Source organism: Narcine bancroftii, chromosome 6 (genome assembly GCF_036971445.1).
Source record: "Narcine bancroftii isolate sNarBan1 chromosome 6, sNarBan1.hap1, whole genome shotgun sequence".
NCBI classification, from domain to species: Eukaryota; Metazoa; Chordata; class Chondrichthyes; order Torpediniformes; family Narcinidae; genus Narcine; species Narcine bancroftii.
In genome coordinates, this window is record NC_091474.1 from 39398142 (window position 1) to 39421671 (window position 23530).

General features: G+C 41.5%; 2 protein-coding genes across 9 annotated transcripts in view; one reads left to right on the plus strand and one right to left on the minus strand.

The window, feature by feature from the left end:
• Positions 1-234: 234 nt before the first annotated feature.
• ppp1r3da (protein phosphatase 1, regulatory subunit 3Da) lies at positions 235-3458 on the plus strand. The gene has a single exon (XM_069884694.1). It carries the CDS (start codon positions 821-823, stop codon positions 2942-2944), a length of 2124 nt encoding a protein of 707 aa, XP_069740795.1. The 5' UTR covers positions 235-820; the 3' UTR covers positions 2945-3458.
• Positions 3459-4165: 707 nt separating this feature from the next.
• The window catches only part of ttll9 (tubulin tyrosine ligase-like family, member 9), a 55302-nt gene continuing 35937 nt past the window's right edge, over positions 4166-23530 (minus strand). For 7 of the 8 annotated variants that reach the window (XM_069884699.1, XM_069884700.1, XM_069884697.1 and 4 more), the window contains 6 exons: positions 22463-22550; positions 19891-19949; positions 12640-12836; positions 11722-11835; positions 5482-5600; positions 4166-4608 (listed from right to left, as the gene is read on the minus strand). In XM_069884699.1, the coding sequence (XP_069740800.1) occupies positions 4544-4608; positions 5482-5600; positions 11722-11835; positions 12640-12836; positions 19891-19949; positions 22463-22550 (642 nt within the window). In that variant the 3' untranslated portion in view covers positions 4166-4543. The remainder of the gene's footprint in view (positions 4609-5481; positions 5601-11721; positions 11836-12639; positions 12837-19890; positions 19950-22462; positions 22551-23530) is intronic. The other variant, XM_069884702.1, reaches the window with a different exon arrangement.

Below are 23530 nucleotides of genomic sequence, written 5' to 3' on the forward strand. Positions count from 1 at the left end.
AAATTGGGCGGCACAGACTCGTGGGCTGAAACGGCCTGTTACCACGCTTTTGTGGCGGTGCATATCTCGATGCAGGCGAACCGACTCCATGTTTGTCTCGGTCGTCAAGATGGCGCCGCCGTGTTTTGCTTTTCTCGTGGGCGAGGGGTCGCGCACGTGCACTCGGCTTTGTCGTTACGTCACCACCCATGCAGAGGCGGGACTTGACGGCCACCTGATCAGACGCTGCGTGGGCTTTTTCGAAGAAACCGTTGGAATGGAAGCCGTCTCCAATGTGTCGTCTCCTTCTTTCATTTCCCCCTCGTAGCTACTGCTACACTCTATGTCTAAATTTAAATACGTCAAAATAAATATCAAAGGACTATAAATATTTATAGTTGAGCGAAGCAGGAATACCACAAAGAACCAGGATACAAAAGATAGGCTACAGTACTTGGCATGTTGTGAAAAAGCTAACAAAATGACGTGAACATTCGGCCCACATCGCTGATCTCCTTCCTTGACACTACACTCTCCAGTATTTGAAAGATAAAGACAAGGGATGAGGGAAAAGTCCTGGTTCAGAGACAACCCTGGACTTTGGAATTCATGACCGTTGAACAAGTGGAAAAGGAAAGTGAAAGCAGATGCAGAGAGTTGGAATCATTGCATTTGGAGTAGCACGAGGGTTTGAGGTGGAAAGGTCACGTTGCAGGACTGTGCCACCTCCTGCCCCGGGATGGGCTGACGTGGCGCAGCTGGTCACAAAGCGCGCCGGTCACAAAGCGCGCCATGATGGAGCTGCCCCAACGCCTGCTGCTGCCGCCCGTCAGTACCGCTGATGGCCACAGCTTGCCAGAGTCTGGGCGAAGCCGGCGTCGTCCAGGGCTGCCCAGCGCCCGAAGCCCGCGCAGTCCCAGCAAACCGCTGCACGGGCTTCAGGAACCAACTCTCCCAGGTCCTGGGCTGGAAGAAGGGGATCAAACAGCTGGCAGCAGCTGGGGAATCGCGGCCTGGCCGGGGCAAGGACACCATGTCAGAGCTGGGCTTAGGTAATACTAGTTTAGAGCAACACACTCAGTTTGGCCCAGTTAAAGAAGCTGGGTCAGAGCCAAGCATTCAGTTTGCTCTGGGCAAGACGGTGATGGTTGGTAATTATAAAATGGAGCAAACATTCAAATCAGTGGGTCTGAACATGGTTTCACAATTATTTAAACAGCCTGAAGTTGATTCTCCCTCAGAAATGCCCAGTTCTGTGCTTGGTTTGGGCAAAAGATTAACACAGGTCCCCCATTCTACTACTTGTGACGGTGTTAGTTTAGGGCAGGTCATCCAGTCCACCGAGGGTGTTGGTTTAGGGCAGGTCACCCGGTGCACCAAGAATGAGGGTGTTGATTTAGGACCAGTCACCTATTCTATGAAGAGCGAGGATGTCAGCCAGATTATATTGGGTAAAGGTGGTGTTTTAAAACATCTCACCCAACCAAAGAATGTCATCCAGTTTTCCCTGAGTGAGCGTAGTTTAAAGGAGATCATCCAAACTACAGAGGGTGAAGGTGGAAGCTTGGAGCATGTTACCAAGTCTATGCAGCGTGACACAGATGTTTTAGACCAGGTTATGAAGTCAGTGTTGAGTAAATGTAGTGAGTCAGAGCAGATGTCCCAATGTAGTTTGGGTAAAAGTGATGCGTCAGACCAAGGTACCCAGCCTGTTATTAGTTTAGAAACAGAAGATCAGGTCCAGTTTGTTGTTAGTGATTACAAATCAGGAAGAGACATTCATCTTGCCCAAGGTAATGGCACTGTGTCAGAGCAGCCCAAGCCTCTGACAAAGGGAATGATCCTGACCACTGGTCCAAGGATTCAGAGTGCTGTGGGTTTGAAGCTGGAATTGGAAGAAGAGGTTCAGATGGTAGGGATAAGTTTTCCACTTGTACAACCCAACCTCAGAGCTATTCATCGAGCCTCAAAATCAAAGGAGCAGGTCAAGCCTATCCTACATCAAGATGTGCGATCAGCCTGGGATAAGAAATCGGAACAGTATCTACACCTCCCCTTGTTTGGGAGTAGAACCTCTAAGCAACAAATGCAGCCTTTCAAGTGCCAAGATGTGGAGTTCCCTAATTCCACTGAGAAAACAGGGTTAGAACAACAGATCTTTATGACCCTCACTCAAAATCTGAGTTACATCCCGGGCTTATATGATAGCCTGCACCTGGACAATGGACTGGGCTCACACCATGACACTTGCAGTCTACAAGATGGATCCCATCTTGATCCACATTCAGATAAAAGGGACTGGCCATCATTGCAAACAGTGCGAAAGCGTGCAAAATCATGCCCAGGCTCCCCAACGGAGAGGCGAAAGAGTAACAGAAGTAACCACAGTAATAGAGTGAGATTTGCTGATTCGTTAGGCTTGGAGTTAACTGAAGTCCGAAGCTTTGACTCATCAGAAGAACCATCTGTGCCAGCACACGTCCTGGCCAGCTTTGCTACCAAGGACCCCACGGAACACGTTAGATTGGTGCAGAGTTTCAAAATGGAGTTCACCAATCCCATGGATGATGAAAATTTCAATGAACGATTGAACAGCCAGAAGGTGTGCCTGGAAGCAGTGACAGAGTCAGATCTGGTTATCCATGGCACCATCCTGGTCTTAAACCTGGCATATCATAAAGAGGTGTCAGTCCATTATACCTGCACTGAATGGAAGCTTTTCACTGATGTTTCAGCGCAGTTTGAAAAAAGTGTTGAAGACAAAGTGGACCGTTTCACATTCACACTAAGTCCATTGATTCATATGCTCCAGCCAGGCTGCAGTCTGCAGTTTGCTATCAAGTACATTGTTGAAGGAGTAGAGTTCTGGGACAACAACAACAGTAGCAATTACAGGATGACATACCAGTCCCTTCAGGTCACTCTCCCCAGTGAAAACGAGGAAAAGACAGTCAATTTAGATTGACTGTCAGCAATTTGCATCCACCAAATTGACCCAGGCTACTGCAGGATGATCAGAATAAACTCATCAGCTTGGAGTCAAGAAATTCCAGAAATGCAGAAAGATCATCTGGAGAATGGGTTGGTTATTCTTCGAGTGAGATAATTGAATGACTTAAGAACGACTGAATCAGGATCCACTGCTGAGATTGACTGGAATTGGGAAGCAGCAGCACAGCCAATCCTTACTTTCTCCAGGAAAAACAAAATCATTCAAGCAATAATTGCATAGTGCAATTGAGTTAACACCCAATAATATTTGGCCATGAGAAAAGCATAGTCTTCCATGCTCGCATCATTATTGGTGCAAAATAAATGTTCCCTTGTGCACTCTAAGGTACGTTCCAGATCTGGGCATAAAGATGTCAGAAGTATTTTTGAACATTCAAGTAGAGAAGTTCGCCAAATCCTGTTCATGTGGGGAAATATTCTATGAAAATCAATTCTGACAAGTGTGATCATTAAACTGTTCATTGATACAGGGGCCTGTCACAATCATTATTGTACTGCAAAATTGTATTTGTTATATGAGGCAAAGTTTTTGTTTTTATGTATCTGGATTGAAACGCAAATTTGTGTTCTATTTTTAAAATGTTTGCTTGCACCAAATTTCACCCAGAAATTGAGAGAGGAATTCTGTCTAATGCACAATCAGCTTGCTTAATAATTTTTAAGGACCTGTATTGCATATGAAGATATTTGGAACTCATCAACTACCAGGCTGAGAATCTGTACTGCTTTGCAATACAGCCATTTGTTTTGTCCTTTGTCTATTGGAGACTTGAACAATCCATATGTAGATTTAGAGATTATTAGAATCATTTGCCAAGAATAATCTTTTCCAATGTACTGACCTGGCCAAAACTCAGTGCATTGTTCAGGTTTCCCAGTGATCTTATCAATCCTTTTCCCTTTGTACTGGTTAAGCTAGTATATGCCCTGTCTTTTAATTTTCCCAAACAGCTCTGTAACTGTAATTGGAAGTGCCCTGATAGTCAATCTCAATTACAATACAGCAGTTGTGTGATATGCTTTCAGAGAAGTTAGGATTGCTGAATCTCCAAATTTCTTTTGTAGTCTTCAATAATTGAAACTTAATTTGTATTCCTGATGAATAAGCCAAGAGAAAAGATCCCAGGGACACTGTGTGACTGATTTTTTTTTGTTCACTTTTAAGAGCTATCTATTAGTCTGAATCCAGATAATTTATTTGTCATTGTCATCAAATATTCCATGGCATTCTCCTTAAAGTTTACACTTCTTAAAGACTTTTGTTTACCTAATACAAGTTAAAATTTGAATCACCTGTACATAAAGCAAGGAAAACATCTGCAGACTATTTATATTCTGGCAGAGACTGCACTTGGTTTTTCGTTCTTGCAGAAAATATGTACCAGGTCCTCAGGAGAGATTAAACTGTAGGATAATGTCAAGTTACTGATTGATAAATAGGAACACACATAACTGCAGACAGGCTGTCCTGCCTTATATTACATTTGAGATACAGGTACAAGCTAGCTTTGTGAGACAGCGTCCTTCTTCAGTTTTCACCAACCTTCCACAACTACTTTTGGGTGGTGAGTGGTTTTAACAGATGCCACAACTGTTTCTCCCTGTCATTCATGCAGCCTGGAAATAAAACACAAACCAAATGCAATATCAACAAAAAAAATTTGTCAAAAACAACATGTCAGTGAGTGAACAACTGGCCATTTCAGTTGTTGCAGTCTGTCAGAGAAGAAAGTTGCAATCTCAATATTCAGTCTGTTCCATTCAACCAACAGCAACTCATAAAGTGAAGAGTATTGGTCAAGACATTCTCAATCACAATCACCCTTTTTAAACTATGCAATCTGTTGGTCGAATGGCAGCAATGAAAATCCCTCAAACCTATTCTACATTCAATACAACGGTGGCTGATCCTGCAGTAAGTTCATTCTCATATTAACTTTTTTATCCCCTTGAAAATCAAAAATCTAACTTTGCCTTAAAGATATTTGGAGATAGTTGAAAAGACAAACATTCAATGAGAAAATAAAAAGCACAGTTAAATGGGCAATCCTTTTTAACAGTGATCCAGATTTCTAGATTGTCCTACAAAAAGAAATGTCTCAATCATCCATCCTGTCAAGACCTCTCAAAATCCTGTAGAAACAAGCCTAGACTGTCTCACCTTTCTTCCTGCAGAAACCCACCTCTTCCAGCTTTCTGTGTAATAAAAATCTGAACCTTTTCCAGCACATTTACATCCTTCTTTAAAAAAAGGGACCCAGTACTATGTATGTTACTCTTGATGTGATCTTATTAATCCCCCATGTAACCTAAGCATAACTCCCTAGTTTTGTATTTAATTCCCATCAAAATAATAACATCCAATAAATTATCCAATTGCAATTACTGCATGCTCCCTTTTTGTGAATCAGTGCTGTGACAAAAAGGAAAGTATGTATCTTCTACAATCAGGAAATGAAATATTAACAGATAGAAAAAAGTGATTATTACCCAAATGAGTGTTAGCAATAAGATTAATGCCTCCTTCGAAATTTATGTCTTCATTATAAACAGGACCATCATTCCACATCAGGTCAAAACCTCCGACCTGCTTCTCTTTTCCAGAGAGTCTGAAAAACATAGCCTTTTAAGAATATGGTATTCCAACAAAGAGCCATACATCCCACATATCTACAAATATCTTATTCAAGCAATCTTTAATTAACATTATTATACACCTACCTCAGCTCTGTACCATTCCTTTCTTTGGGATTAGCCAAAAGGCCTCTATCCCCTAGATTGGACCTGCAACATCTACAAGAACGACGGCAGATGCACATTTCTGTTCCACTGATAGTGAGGCAACACTCATACTAGATATGTTAGCTATCAGTAAGATGATTTTTTTAAAACCTAATGACTAAAAAAAACATCCTCTCCTATCCAAAACCATGGTAGTTATTGATTTCATTCTTACTGGCTGTCTGCTGTCTTCTGTGGCTGTGCAGGGTCAGAAGAGCTAATGACACTTGGCAGTTCCTGAAGTCTACAGGACCCACCTGAGAGAGCCTAATTGGGAAGCTCCAGTATTGATCATAATGGGCAAGATGGAACTGAAATAAGGAAAATGGTGATCATTTTCAAGGAGATGACACATTATAAATCTATAGTTGATCTGTTTTACAGGAACTAACCACTGGAAGGGTGTAAATTTTTACTGATTCTGGAAGTCACAGTTGCTTAATAATAATGACATGTTTGGGAAAAACAATTCCAATCCACACTTAAAAAACCAAATGCACTTCATTTATTCTCATAGAAAACACAATATGCATACTAGTAATCCAAAATAAGTCAGATAATGGTGGAACTGCTTAGGTTAAGGAAACTCTGATGAAAGGTCATTATTCTGAAATTTTTGCTTCCTTTTCTGCAGATGCTGCCTGATCTTCTGAGTACAGGTAGTCCTTGACTTCCGACCTATGCGAGTTACATCCACCCGCACATACAACCAATTTTAAAAAAATCTTTATTAAAACTACTGTACAAGTATATATTTTGTATTAAAAGTACAGTATACAGTGGTCCCCGCTCCCTGTGGCAGCCCAAAGTCCCCAATTCCTTTTGGCAGCCCGAGGTCCCTGTTTCCCACGACAACCTGAGGTCCCTGTGTCCCATGGCAGCCTGAGATCCCCATTCCCAAACTTACGACCAAATCAGAGTTACAACCAATCCTTCGGTCCCCATCACAGACATAAGTTGGGGACTAACTGTATTTCCAGAGTATTGTAACGGGATAAATTAATAAAATATCTTTAAAGGGGGAATAAGATTAGGTAGTTGTTTCATCTTGTATTCGTATGTGTGAGTTCTTAAGACCATACATGGATGAAGGAAAAGGTTCTTTACTTTGAAATTGATATGTACAGCACCATGAAGCACGAGGCTGCAAGTCTCCATTATAGCTCTTCATACTGTGTCAGCCCCTGGTGGCAGCCAAGTATAATCAAACAGTAAGGCATTGCTAGTTGCCTTGCAACCACAATCACTATCATTACTTTAGCTGTATTTATACTAAGGACACCTCGCATCACCGCGATTTTTTGTCGCTTGCATCACCGTCCATTTTTGGACTACCTGAACTGTTTCTACCGAGCTATTGAATACGCGGTGATGCAGGGCGATGCGAGGTGACCAGGAAGTTTGATGAGCAATTGAAAACCGCGGGTGAAAAATTGCGACTTCCAGTGAGTCACCCGCGGTGTTTCCACTGCGAGGTCATCCCTCACATCACCCCACATCGACCACCTCAAAAGTTGGACGACGGAGCACCTCGAATCACTGCGCATCGGCCGCAACCGGATGTGTTTGCAGTGCGGCAAAATTCGAGGTGTTACTGCGCATCACCTCGCATCACCGCGCATTTCTCCGTTCACTAGAAACACCCCCATTGTAGCGGTTGCTACAAGAAGCGAAATCGAATGAAACCACAAGCTGAGGTGAGTTTCAGTTTCAACTGTTTATTTGAAAGCCTGCACGCTGCCCTTTAAGAGGCAAGCGTGAGACATGTCACCACGTTGGCTGTGACATCTTGATGCAGCCGAAAAGTGCGCATGATGGCCGAGGCCGCGAGGAATTCCCAAACCTGACTTAGTGCGACTGCTCCGCTACTGCGGCCGTCAACGTGGAGCCAGTTCCCCTACATCGTGATGTGTGCCGCCACAACATCTCCCTTTCTTAAAGCAAGCTTACTTTTAACTAACATGTGGCCAGCTGCCATTAGTGACTATGGTGGCTGGCTGACCAAACAGCCTTCTCCACATCTGGGTCAACATCGCAAGACGCAAGGTCCTGGTGCACACGAGGGCAAAGATTAGCATCATACCCGCTACGACACTTGAGACACACATGAGACCACACGGACCTTCCCTTTGGGCTGTCAATAACACCACCATCCAAACCTTCAGAAAAAGACGGATTCCTGTATGTTGTGGTGACAGCACATTCCAATGGTCCTTCACCCTCACTTCAAACTCTTGCTCAATGCAGATTTCCTTTGGGCCCACTCCCTACTTATCGATCTCCAGGGAAAGTGACTAGTGCACGCCCTGGACTTTCCACAAGGTGCCCCTCGGCAGATCAAGTGAACCATCCACCCAGATCACTTCTGTGGAAACCAAGCATGGCCAGTACAGCCAGCTCCTCACAGACTTTTCCTCCATTCTACGCTCCCACTTCACAACAGCCATGCCCAAACATGGCATCCAACACCATATTACTACCACTGATCCACCATTGCATTCACATGCCCACCGCCTGGCCCCAGACAAACTCAATCTCACCAAGGAAGAGTTTAGGTGCATGGAGGAGCTGGGCATTGTCTAACATTCCAATAGTCCATGGGCCTCACCCCTCCATTTGGTGCCCAAGTCCAATGGTAGCTGGAGGCCCTGCGGCGGTTACAGGTGTCTCAATGAAGCAACAACACCAGACCGCTACACAATTCCAAAATCCAGGATTTCACAACAAATCTTCAAGGCACAAAGCTTTTCTCCAAAGTCATCTTAAACTGGGGATACCATCAGATCCCTGGACAACATCCCTGGACCACTATCATCACCCCGTTTGGCCTCTTCGAGTTCCTATGCATGCCATTTGGCTTGAAAAATGCAGTACAGACCTTTCATTGCCTCATGGATGCAGACAGGAGAGACGTCTTTCCTTTTCATCTACCTCGATGACATCCTGGTAGCCAGCAGTTCACCTACAGAACATATGACGCACCTCCATCAACTGTTCACTCACCATGCACAGTTCGGCCTCACCGTTAATCCAGAGAAGTGCCAGTTTGGCCTCATGGAAATAGACTTTCTGGTCCACAAGATCACCCTAGCTGGCATCCCACCCCTTTACCATTGATGCCGTCCAGCAGTTTACCAGACCAATAATGCTGAAGGGCCTTTGGGAATTCATGGGCAAGGTGAATTTCTACAACAGGTTCATATTCGTGGCAGCCAAGATTATGTGCCCCCTTTTCACATTAATGTTGGGCTCATCAAAGGAGCTTTAATGGACAGAGGAGGCACACAGTGCGTTTGAACAGACTAAAGAAGCTGTCCACAATTGGATGTACCAATGCCCCTCACCGTTGAAGCGTACAACATAGCCATGGGAGCTGTACTGGAACAGTTTGTTGACGACTCATGGCAACCCATCGCTTTCTTCAGCGAACACTTGCGACCAGCCGAGTTGAAGTACAACACAGGGAACTACTCGCCCTTTACCTGGCTGTCCGCCATTTCCATTATTTCCTGGAAGGGCACCTGTTCACTGTCTACACAACCAGAGGCTGCTTACTTTTGCCTTTGGAAAGTCCTCCGACCCATGGTCTGCCGGACAACAGAGACACATATCCTACGTCTCTTGAGTTCACTGCTATTCGACACTTGTCCGGAAAGCACAACGTGGTTGCTGACGCACTTTCCAGGCCTGCAGTCAACGCTGTGTCACAGGGCATCGACTACCATGATCTGGCTCAGACACAACAGAACGACCCCAGGACACTCAGCTTCAGAATGGTAATAACGGGGCTGAAGCTCCAAGACGTCCCGCTGGACACAGACAACACCATGCTCCTCTGTGACATTTCCACTGGCCAGCCCTGCCCCTTCATCCCCACCCAGTGGAGGAGAACAGTTTTTAACTTAATCTACAGTTTATCTGCACGACAATGGGGCTAGTATCCGTGAAATTTCTTTGGCACTGCCTGGGCAAACAGGTGACTGAGTGGGAAAAGACGTGCACAGACTGCCAGACATCCAAGGACCAGCGACACACCAAGCATGAACTCCAACATTTTGATAGTCCAACCCGAAGGTTCCAACATGTCCATCTAGACATAGTCGGGCCCTTGCCTGTCTCCCCGAGATCCCGCTTCCTACTCAAAATAATGAACAGATTTACTCATTGTCCAGAAGCCATGCTCATCCCAGAAGCCTCCACAGAAACATGCGTTAGGGCTTTCCTCTCCACCTGGGCTCTCCTGTTTTGATGTCCTGGCAGAGGTTATGACCGACCAGGGAGCACAATTTACCTCCTCCCTGTGGACACAACTCTCCAGACTTCTGGGCACCCAGCTGCACCGTACCACAGATTACCACCCTCAAGCCAATAGACTAGTCAAGCATTTCCATTGCCACCTCAAATCAGTGCTGATGGCACACCTTGATATCCCAACTTGGTGGATGAGCTGCCCTGGGTTCTCTTAGGCATTGACAGAGTGCCCAAGGATGACTTCGGGACCTCCTTGTCCTAACTAGTCTACGGAAAGACCATCACAGTGCCCAGACAGTTCCTTCCCCTGGCAACCAAGCATAATGCCAACACCACCGTCATCCTTGAGGAGCTGCGTGACAAACTGGGTTCCATCGCACCGCCCCCGCCATCACGATACAGCCAACCACCCTGCAACTACCCCCGGACTTGTCCTCCTGTTAGTACGTGTTCGTGTGCAGGGACACACACAGAGCTCCCCTTCAACAACCTTATGAGGGCCCATACAGGGTGTTACACCGAAAAGCTTCAACGTTCACCCTTCATATTGGGGACAGGGAGGAGATATTCACGCTGGACCGTTTAGTACAGTCAGTACAGTCTCCCCCACAAGCGTGCAGAGGTCAGCCACCAAAACAGCACACCTCTCCCACGATGCATTCCAAGGGCATTGGTGCTGGTTCTGGGGAGGTGAGGTTGCGTGACGACACACATTCTTGTAATAGAGAAGCGGCCCCGCTTGTCACGCGTAGTCAGTATGGCAGTCCGCAGCAAGGATGGCGTCGCTGGACTGTCTTTTCTGGTCCAGACAAAAAGGTCACAAGTGTCGGAATGTTGGGGGTGGAACGAAACAAGGCTTAAAGGCTGCAGCGAGAGATTCAAATAAAGTCAGTTGTGATACCAGAGCTCACAGCCTGTTGTCTCATTCTCTTTGCTGCACTCACTCACAACATGCTACAATAAGTTAAATACTGATCTTATTATTCTGTATTAAGAAAATAAAACCAATTTTGTTTAAGTAGCCACTGTCTTGGTGAATTTCTGTTGCTGCTGGTTTTTGAGTCATTAGGGCTCGAAGCAGTATTTGATAACATTGTGGTTGAAGAGGAGCATCAAAATCTGGATGGCCCGGCTGGGAAATAGCTTCTTCCCTCAGGCTGTGAGATTGATGAACAGTATCCTGTAACCAAGTGAATCTTTATATAATCCATTCAACAGTTCTCTCTTGTACTAAGTGACAGTTTTCTTTTTTTTAAATGACATCAATTCACATTTGCTTATTCAATAGTGGAAAAGTATGGCAGTCTTAAGCTGTGTAAGTGGTAACAATTCTTTAACATTCTGAATCATTTATTTAAACATCTCTCAAAAATTGTTGTTAAATTTCACATTTTGTATCACAAAATGGGTTTAATAGCTTCTGATACTCCTGTGTAACATTAAGGGAGCGTTACCCTTCAGAAAGTACCTTCTCTCTTTCTCCTCATCTGGATTTCTTTTGATTCTAAGCCAATATTTCTCCTGCAACAAACACTGAAAGAAAAAGAGTGCCTATTCATGGCTTGTGAGAACTTCCTTTGTGCAGACTGACTGGTGCATTTGTTTTCCTCAGGAAATGATTCCATTGCTTTGAAACATTGCAGAACTCCATGTGGACTTGGAAGACACAACATAAATGAAAGAGATTTCTTCACCCACCTTCCTTCCATGTCTATAACATTCACTGTATCCTGCAGTAAACGACATTTCAGCTCATAATCCTCCTGGCTGCTAGCTATCAGTGATGGTGATGCATTCACTTCCAAAAGCCAGCTGAGGAAACAAGAAGAAACCAAGTAAGTGATAGAGCAGAATTGCCCAGTGGAATTGTATACAAAATATTGAAAAAGGCAAACAACGCAAAGTAGTGATCCCATGATCAGTGTCTGCAAAAGACAACCATACAGAGAGACTCTAACAATTTGCTTCAGTTCTTAATTGTTCACTTAGATATAGATTATTCTAAAATTCACAGGCAGTGATATTTTACCATAGCAATTAAAGCATTAAAACAAACTGAAGGAATTTATACATTCCGCTTGTTTTTCACTTATGCAACAACCATTCTGACCTATTCACATATTTTCATTAACACTCACTTAAGAACTAATTTTTTTCAGAATAAATCACAAAAACAAAAATCTACATACATAGACACAATGTAAGCTACACGACATGTACAGGTAAACATAATACACAGAGCCATACAAGACATGGAAGAACACCGTCAAATGATAATAAAAGGTCTTTGCCCTAAAATAGTGACTTTTTCTTTCTCCACAGATGCTATCTCGTCTGCTGAGTATTTCTAGAACTTAACTTTATCTTAAGATTCACAGAATCTACAGTCTTGTTCCACAAGAACAAAGAACCGTACCACACATAAAATTATACATGCAAAAAGCATACAGGAACACATGAAATTACATACAAAGCCATACAAAACACAAGAGGAAAATGTCACAAATATACACAGAGTTACAAAACACATACAGACACGCACATATGGTCAAATCTAATGAGATTGAAACTGAATCACAGTCTGCTTTTGCTCAAACCATTACATATTAGCCTCACGGTTTCAGGTTCTTATCAATCAGAATGTCATATCCATATAGTTCAAAGCAATGCTTGTCATTAATTATCAGACTCTGGACACTCTGCAAACTCTTGATGAATATGTTGTCCATGTCTCTGAAGAGTGTTTCAATAGCCTCAGTTCCATGTTTTGCGGTCAAGTACTGTCGGAGCTGTTGCATCAACCATTTGCATCCCTAGGAGAAAGGAAAGTATCTCAGTATGTCATGGTCTCAGTAGTTCAGCATCTCAAAACTTTTTACAGTATATTGTGATGAATCAGTGTCTCAGTTTCTAATAGAAAATCAAAGTGACCTAAATGATATTTTCAACAATGTGGCATTGCTATGGTCAGTACAATTAAGATCAGGTTTAATTCCACTGTGTCTATGTTCCACACTGGGCTGCAATATATCACAACACCTTCCCATTATTGTACGTCTGTGCTGATAATGTTTCAATCAAATGGAGGCTGGGTGGCACAAAGATACTCAGTTCCCCAACCCCACCCCAAAAAAGAGACAATGTGTGGTGAGCATCATATACAAAATCCATTACCTTTCTACAATACCATGAATTGAACAATCAAGTGTTTATTAATTTATTTGTTGCTGATCTTAATGCTGTTGTGAATCTTCATCTTCAGGCAAGGGTGATGAAAAGATTCAGACCAATAGCTGTAAATGGATGAATGCAAGTAGTGGTGAAAACAGATCAAACAGCAGTGCAGATGCTAAGCAAATTTCCCAATACTTTCAGAGAATGATGTCATGTCGATCTTTTTTTTTTATGCAGCGTCCACAGGGAGTAAAGGGTAACCAACTTTTCCAACCTGAACCCTTCATGAGGAAGGGCCCAAACCTGAAACGTTGGTCGCCCTTGATTTCCATGAGGGCTGGGTTGGAGAAGAAGCCTGTAAGGTGACCACTGCAGCAAACCAGTGAGGGGCTCAGAGGCTAAAGGACCCACACAAGCTGTGGGCTGCTGGAGACTGGCTTCAGAATGTCGATCTAGATACATGGCCAATCGTAAAATGAAGACAGTACAGTGGAATTGAAATCCAGGAGTCCATTATGTTGAATGATAATGACTTCTTCATCTCCTTTCCCTAGGTAGAGCTTATAAGTGTGAGGATAACATTAAGAAGCGAGCATTCCATGAAACAGAATTTGAATATTTTCTTGTCCAGATACTGCTTTTAGTTGGGACTTGCTGTCCTCACTAGATAGCTCTCTCTTTATTATTTGCCTTAGTAAATACAAACATTAAAGAGCTGATGGTCATTACTGTTGCAATGGGAATGAGATATTGCAGCTTCAGGGATCAGCAGGATTGAAAAACTTAGTTTTCTGGGTAGACCTGTGACAAGGGAAGGTATTAGATGTCAAATATGTTGGCAAGCAAAAGAGGTACAAGTGGATTCAGCCATTTGTGTTGTTCATGGTATGAGTAAAAGCATTCTCTGGGTAAACAAAATTATGGAAGCCCCAGGGGAGGAAAAAGAACAGAAAAAGATAATATTAGAACATTGCAGCACTGTACAGGCTCTTCAGCCTATGACATTGTGCTGACTGAAAGAAACCCATTCAACAAACTAAACCTTCCCCACTTTACCCCCTTAGCCTTCTAATTATCTTGTATTCATGTGCCTAAGTGTCTCTTAAAATTGCACAAGCCTCCACCACCACACATGCCAGGCCATTCAAGCCCCCACCACTCTTTGTGTGAAAAAAAAAACACCCTTGCTATCTCCCTTAAACTTTCTTTCCTTCACCTTGTACAGATGTCCTTTGGTTTTTGCTACTCTTTCCCCAAGTGACAGGGGCTTGCTGTTCACCCTATCTATGCCTTTCATAATCTTGTAGTCCTCTATTAAGTCACATCTCAACCTCCTTCACATTGAACAGAAAAGCCCTACCTCTGTTAACCTTGCCTTACAGACACATTCTTTAATCAAAGCATCATCCTCAAATCTCCCCTGTATCCTCTCTGTGGCTTCCACATCCTTTCTGTAAGGAGGTGACCAGAACTGAACAAAATATTCCGTGTGGTCTAATCAAAGTTTTATAGAGCTCCAATGTTAGCTCATGACTCTTGAACTCAAACCCCAAATTAATGAAGTCCAGCACACCATAAGCCTTCCTTTTTTGTATAAAACAGTATTTATTTATTTGTATAGATATAATTCTTGTCCTACATATATATACTTTTTTTCAATATTATAGGTAAACAATACATGGAGAATAGGAGCACATAATCAAAAAAGGAACATGACATCATATGAAATAACATATTGTTACACCACAATTAACGAATATGTTCTTATCTCCTCAAACTGAAATCTTCAAAAAAATAGAATGTTTTTTATTATATAAAACCCCACCTAATCTAAAAAAAAGACGAAAAAGACTGGGCACCCTAACCAGAAGTCAAGAAGCCTTCTCAACTATCCTATCAACCTGCGTAGCTTGAGCTAAAGATTTGGACCCCAAGGTCCTTCTGTTCTTCCATACTGTTAAGAATCCTGCTATTGACCAAGTACTCAACCTTCAAGTTTAACCAAAATGCATCATTTTACACATCCTGATTGAACTCCATCTGCCACTTTTCTGCCCAACTTTGCATCCTGTCTATACCCTGTTGTGACCTATGACAACCTTCTACACTATCCACTACAGTTCCAACCTTCGTGTCATCTGCAAATTTACTGACACATCCCTCTGCTTTTCTTTCAAGTCATTTATAAAAATCACAAAGAGAAGAGGTCCCAGAAAAGATCCCAGTGGAACTCCACAAGTCACTAACCTCCAGGCAGAATACGTTCCATCTACTACTAACTTCTGCTCTCAGTACTCATCAATTCTACATCCATTTTTTAAAATGTTTTCCTGAAATCAGAGATCTACCGTATTTGATTGCATGTAGAACCCCCTTTTTTCCCCAAAAAAAATTGCCGCAAAAACCACCCCAGGTCCTATATGCGAAGGTGACATTTTGGTACCGCCATTTTTCAAGATGGCGACAGGAGAAAAACACTCAAACTGCTTGCCCGAGCTTTCGGAGTTGCTGCCGCTGCCGCTCACTTCCCTGTAAGAAGACTCGCTCTTTCCCTACTTCCCGCCCACCTGCTTGCTTGCTCACACCCACCCATCAGCTCTCTCTTTCTCTCTCTCTCTCTTCCACCTGTTGCTCACTCCTTTCTTCCCTCCCTCCCTCCCATCACTCTCTCCCACAGTGCCTTGAGGGGAGAGAAAGGCTGGGCTTCGATGATCAGGCTTTGTTTGATGAGCATGGTTCCTTGAACAGATTTAATAATCTGGGTCTCAATAATCAGGCTTGTCGAACAAAGCCTGATCATCGAAGCCCAGCGCTCCCATCAAAGCACTGTTGGAGAGTGCGTCGGGAGGGGGCGACCGACAGGATCCCCGAGCAAAATGAATGAGGTTAATACACTAAAACAATTTTTTCCTGAAATCTCACGTTAAATATGGGGGGAATCCTATATCCTGTCAAATACGGTAATTTGTTTTAGTTCATTTACAGAATTTGGGCATCAGAGATAATCCCTCAATCATATGTTTCATACACAATAAAATCTAAAATCCTCTAATTCTTGTGCACATTTGTACCCTTTACCCAACCTTTCTCTAATTTAATAACTGGACCTTCTGTCATCACAGGATCTATATCCTGGAATTACCTATCCAACAACAATTTGGGACTTGCTTCATTAAAAGGACTGCAGGAATTCAAAAAGGTGGCACTTTCTGAAGGGCATTTAGGAATGGACATTAAATGCTGGCTTTAACAACAGTGCCTAGATCCTAAAAACTGAATAGAACAGATTATTATAGCATATCACAGGTTCTTCAGCCCATGATGCTGTGCCACCTGATGTAAACTGACTCTGCAACAATCTAATTGTAGGTGCTCAAAGATTTTCAAGAACCATAGATTTGGAACATTTCACTGAGGACCAGAAGTGAGAGATGAGGGTACAGTCAGGCTAAAACTGCTGGCAAAGTGTTGCAATTTCCAGACTTTCTCAGCGTGGGCATCAAGAGATAGTTTAGCATATGGACTAGTGACTGGGAGAGTTTAACCAAAATTATTTAAGAGACTGGACTTCATGTTTGAGGAAGCATGCCTCAAAAACAAGCTGCCAATAAAAAAAATTGCCTTTAGAAACAAGTGACTGTTCTCCAAGGACATGATTCCAAAGTGAGCACAAGGAACAAATCCTCTGGGATTGTTGTAGCAGACAATTCAAGTGGGCACTCCTTGCAAGTTCAGCAGGAAACCATATGGATATATGGATGAAAAGGATGGAAGGTGTTGTTAAGTAAAGCTAACAACTAATTCAATAAGGCTCCTATTAAACCTGTCACTGGGTGGACATGTTGAAGAAAAGGTAGCCTTCTATGTGTTTCAGTAATAGGACAGGCTTCTGCAACTGTGTTCTCCAACACAGAATACAATCAAAGTTGAAAACAGTAATTTTGAACAGTGGCTATTACCCACTCACAGGATGATTAGGACAATGAATCTATGGCCACCTAAATGATTGAGAAAGCAAACTGCAAATATGTACATTGATTCTGCAGCAAGTCAGTGTATCATAGACAAGGATGTGAGCTTAAAATATTTCAACCACTTTCTGTGGGAAGTGTAAATAGTGCTGGGTACCTGTGGAGAAAGGACCTTCTAAACTGGAATCAGCATTTATAGTCATGAAGTAACAAAATTCGTTGTTTTGCAGCACCTTCTCAGTGCAAACATTTGTATAAACCACCTTACAACAATAAATAAAAATAGTGCGCAAAAAGTCAAAGTAAGGCAGTCTTTGGTTCATTGATCATTCAGGAACCTGATGACAGCAGGAAAAAAGCTGTCCTTATGCCACTGAGTGCTCATCTTTAGGCTCCTGTACCTTTTTTCTGATGGTAGCAGAGTGAAGAGGCACTGGCCTGGGTGATGGGGGTCCTTGAGGATAGAGGTTACTTTCTTAAGACAGCACCTCTTGTAGGTCACGTCGATGGAGTTGTCTGGTGTCCGTGATGTTACAAGCCGAGTTAATAACCCTCTGGAGCTTTTTCTAGTCCTGAGTGTTGGCACCTCTGTACTAGACAGTGATGTAACCAGCCAAGATGCTTTCCATGGTACACCCGTAGAAATTTGAGTATCTTCTGTGACATATGGAATCTCCTCAAGCATCTCACAAAGTGTAGCCACTGGCAAATCTTCTTCATTGCATTGACATGGAGGCTCCAGGACAGTTCCTTGGAGATGCTGACACCCAGGAATTTGAAGTTCTTGTCCCTCTCTACTACTGAGCCCTCAATAAGGACTGGGTCATGTTCCCCTAACTTTCTCCTGAAGAGCAGCTGTATATGAGTTGCTGTTTTTGAGGTGATCCAGAGCTGAGTGGAGAGCCAGCAATATTGCTTCTGCTGTGAAGCGATTGTGATGATAGGCAAATTGCAGTGGGTCCAGACCTTTGCTTCGATATGTGTTAATTCTGGCCAAGACCAACCTTTCAAAGCATTTCATCACAGTAGATGTTAATACTACTGGCCGATAGTAATTGAGGCAGCTCAAAGTGGTCTTCTTGGGTACTGGAATGACTGATGATTATGAGGCAAATGTACGATTTGATTGTAGAGACAGATAGTTTATAACAATCAACTGAACCCATGAGTGAGCACCAACAATCCTGGGCAATTCATTTGGACTGAGGAACTTTGAGATCGAGAGGATCACAGCATGTGACAAGAAGAAGGTTCAGGAACCACTTATCCTCTGGGTACACTGCCACTGCCCAAATGAACCACTAGTCAGGTGGATTTAGGAGATGCCAAGGATTATCTAATAGGTATTATCAAAGCATAATCACAGCTGCAAATTGAAGTCATTTAGAGAGAATTGTTTTGCAACATGGAGACAGTTCCAAATGTATTTAGACTCAAGAATGACAGTTTAATAAAAAGCAACCAATTGTTCTACAAGGCTAAAGATAGTTGGAATAGTTGTAGCCCTTGAAAGGAAAGGTTGGAGAATGGAACTTAGTGACATAAAAAGCATGGCAGGATCTATTATCTACAGTGAATCAGATGCTAGTGAAGATGGAAGATGGTGTATAGCACGAAGGTGGAGAGTCTTAAGAAGCAACAAACTTTTGTGCCAAATACAACATACTGTTTTCACAGTTGGTGACACAGTGGTAGAGCTAGTAGGGTAGCTGCCTCTTAGCTACAGCAGCCCAAAGTGATGTTTGCATGACCATATGGGACTCATTGGGATGAATAACCTTCTGTGATGGCATTAATGTTCAGCTTTATGTGAGTGGTTTAACATACACAGGTGACACCAAGGCAATGGTCAAATATATTCACATTAATGTTGCAGAATGTACATTGTCTTAAAATAATTTTTTTTAAAGTTCTGATGCTAGAAATCTGAAACAAAAATAGGAAATGCAGGAAAAACTCCGTCAGTTTAACATCTACAGAAAGAGAAACAGCTAACATTTTGTTAGTGCTGGAAAAGGTAGATTTTTAGTCAGAAAGATCATGGAAGGAGGAGGTGTACAAAATAGGATGCATCAACATGACTTATTGGATACAAATGTAGGCATTAGAAGCTACAAAATCCAGTTGTGGAAGGTAAGGTTTTGGACTTGCCCATCATTTATGCATGTACGAAAAGGAACAAAAAGAAGAAATGGAAAATAATGGAAAAACTAAGCAGATCTGACAGCATCTGTGGGGAAAGAAACAATTTATGTTTCAGATAAGAGCCATCCATCAGACAAGAGAAAAATGTTTGTCTGGGTAGCAATGAAAATTTGGTGAACACAGGAGGCAGATGGGATAAGGTACCACAGTAATGTAATTTGTGGCCGAAGTGCTACTGGCAAACCAAAATTAATAACCAAATCTTTGAGGAGGCAAGTTAATAAACTTCCATGTGCATAGCCAATTATTGATTTTTAAATCAGAGACAGGTGACTTTTGTATCCCAAAGTGTAAAAGCACATAAGGAAAATGGGAGAAATTGGAATGGAACAAGCTCAAGAGGTAAAATGGCTTCCTGCTTTCCTGCATTCTTATGTGTTATGAATTCTTAGGAATACCATTCACCAATCAGACAGCAATTCTGAATGATTGTGGCAGTGTCCCTCTCACCACTCTCTCCTTCCATGTCAAATGGCTGCACACTGTTGTTTCCCATTCACTAATCATTGTTCCTTACCTTTTCTGGATCATAGTCGGGAGCAGTTTTCTGCACTGCCACATTTGTAAGATGTACAACTGTTTAAGATGAGTTAGGAAAAAAAAGAACTTGCACAAATAATAGTTGCATTACCTAAATATTCCAATATTAAAAACATTCATGTATCAATGTGTGAAAAACACTACCAAATAGAGTGGTCTCCAGACCTTTTGATCGATAGAAGCAATTGCCTAAATAGTCAAAACTATATACTTTTATACAGAATATTATTTTATTAAAGAGAATCCGAGGGATAGGCAGAAACTTCGGGCATTTTGGCTTAAAATCCATTATGGGGTAAACATTAGTACCAATTATTAAACATGTTATAGAAGGGCACCCAGAAAAATTCAAGGGAAACAAAAAAATGACAACTTTGTGAAAGGAATATCACATCTGATTAACTTATGTTTTTTTGAAGAAGTATCGTGTTATAGATAAAGTAGAAACAATGCATGTAACTGGATTTAGCTGTGTATAAAGGGAAACAAGTGGATATACTTTTGTTTGATTTCCAGGAGGCATATGATCATAAACTATTGTGGAAAATAAAAGCTCATGGTGTAAATGGTAACATATTGATGTGGATAGAAGATTGGCTGGCTAACAGGAAATAGACAATATGTCTTTCAGGTTGGCAAGATGTAACAACTGATGTGTCAAGTGGAATGGGGCCTCAACATTTTACAATTTATAAAAATGACTTTAATAAAGCTGCTAACTTTAAATAATAGGCAGGAAAATCACTTGTGTAGGGAATATAAAGTGGCTATAAGGGGATTTAGATAGGTTAGGTGAATGAGCAATGGGTTGGGAGTATAAAGTGGGAATATATGAAATTGTCCATTTAGGAAAGAAAACCTTAAAAACATTAAGTGATGAAAAATTACAGAATTGTGATACAGAGGGATCTGGGTGTCCTTGTGCATGTCTTGCAAAACTGTATGCAAGTACAGAAAGGAATGAGGCAAGCTTTAAAATTTGAATTTAAAATTTAATTATTTATACAGTAGTAAATAGGTAATATTTCAGGTATGCAGGACATTGGGGATACCATATCTAGAGCGCAGGGTACAACATTGGTCTCCCTTCGTTAGGAAGGATATTTATATCTTGGAAGTAATTCAGATTAGATTTACTAGACCAGTACCTGAAATTGATGGGTTGTCTTTACAGAAAGATGAGACAGGCTAAACTTGTATCCAATAGAATTTAGAAAAGTGAGAGGGGCATGAATGAAACATGCAAGAATCCAAGGCATCCTTTTAAGATGGATGTGGAGAACATCAGGAAGATGAAGGTAAATGCACAGATCATAAAGTAGCATAAAAGAATTGGAAGATTATACATGTTGTGGGGCAAAAGAGGAATAGAAAGATGTACAATTCAAAGTGGGAGGTTGTTAATAGAGCTCCTTTATAACATTCTGGGATTAATAGGAGTGTAAAGGACAAAAAAAATTAAAAGGTATAATGCTATACATAGACAACTGATTGAGTGGAATGGATTCAGAAACCTCTGCTCAGTTTGAGGAGATTCATGAAGTATGAAAGGGAAACAGAGAGGGCCCAGAAGTTCAATTTACAGAGCATATACTGATGTCAGGGCCAAAGGGGAAATATGGATTTCAAGGGCATGAAGAAGATGCAAATGAAAAGACATTAAGCACACATAAATTAAAGCTAATAAAATGGATTAAAAAAATAGATTTGCCAAATTATCAGCAGGTAAGGAGCTTCCTTCAAATTTACTGGCAAGATAGCCAAACCAATGTCAACATCCTTTCCTTAACTACCAATGATGCCCTGATCTTGCTAAGTCAGCTATGGTTAGAACAGAGAACAAGTGGAAATCATCCTCATGCCCAACATCAGAAAGCATGAACATTATGAAACAACTAGCCCATTCACCCACCCCCTTGACCTCATCTACCATACCTATTGCAGAGAATACAGAATTCAACACAAGACTCAGTAGCGATTAGAACCCACTAAAGTGAAATGGAAACAAATCATCCTCAGTCCTGAGATATTGGTGTGGGTTACATGGAAAGAGCAAGTTAAAAGATGTACTGTGAGAAGCCGAGATTCTTGTGGGTTGCAATAAATGATACACCACTTCCCAAAGGAAATAGTGAATTTCACAAATTTTGTTGCTGTTTTAAAGTAGGAAAGCAAGTTAAAAAGATATTTCTGAGAATTACTCTGGATGTTATAGTTTACAGTAAATGTTCTTGTGTTATACTTTAGTAAATATTGAGTTTATTGTCATATACACAAGTACAATGTACAGGTGCACCAAACACCAACTATAATATTAAACATTAAATTACCCCGGGGACGGGGTACTGAACTTTAAGATCAGCCATGATCTCGTTGAATGGCGGAGCAGGCTCGAAGGGTCGAATGACCTACTCCTGCTCCTATCTTCTATGTTTACCACAATATGTCAAGTCAGAAAAAGAGTTAAGTATGAAAGGATAGATATCACCATTGCAGTAAATGCAAGAAAAAAATGTAATACATTTTATATCAAATATAAAAAAGGATACAATGATCATCAATGCTAGTTAGGGAGAAGCGGGTGTTTGAAAATCGTGCGAACCCATCTCGATATAACCAGGCTTTCAGAGGGATGTACTGCATAGAGGGATAACGGCAAAGGAATAATTAAACAGTTATCTAGCATTAATAAACAAAATTGACACCCTGATTAGACTTAGCAATGGAAGTCTGAGTGAGTTGGTGTGTTTGGATGCTCCATAAATAATGAAAAAATTGTGAGGTTCTGAGAAAGCAGAGGGAAGCTGACAGTATTTTAGTCATGGTTCAATTAAACATTTGCACAATGTGCCATCATCAACTGAACAGTTAACAGACCTAAATGATCTTTAGCAGCCATAACCCCTCCATCACCGAACAAGGAAACTATTTTTATCTGCAATTAATCCAGCTATTTTTTAATGTGTTTGCTCACATGATATGAACATTGTTGGAAAGAACAACATTTGGTACACAATCCTAACTTCAGGGACAGCTAAGTGTCAATCACTTTGCTTAACATCTGTCCTGAAGAACATTTTGATGAGCCATTTATAAGAGGCTGGTAGTTTCATACATTCATGATCACAATTACTGCAATAGTTTTGTTTTAATTCCAGATTTGTTTAATTACTTGAATTTAAATTCTATCGTTGTTAGGATGGGATTGAAACATACTTGTCTTCTGAATACTTTGCTATTACTCCTAAAGGAATTCTTAGAAGTGGTCACGACAGACACATCAAGAATAATTTTTCATTTAGATGAGTTACCTTGCAAGCCCAAATTATATTCCTAGCTAATGTGTGATTTGTTTAATTTAGAATTCAGGTTCACTCTTTAGATTAATGATTTAATTGGTGTGGACTTATTAAAGTTATTGTCAAAACTATTCTTTGAAAAGAAAGAGTTAACATGATACATATTTGTGGGTTTATAAATCCAAAGCAAATGCATGCTGGGTTATTCATTAATGCATACAATGTATTACTGAAATCAGTGGCCACTTTCTTAATTTTACTGATTAATAGGACTATTGATTTATAGGCTCCAATGAAATCATGGATTTGAGAAGACGA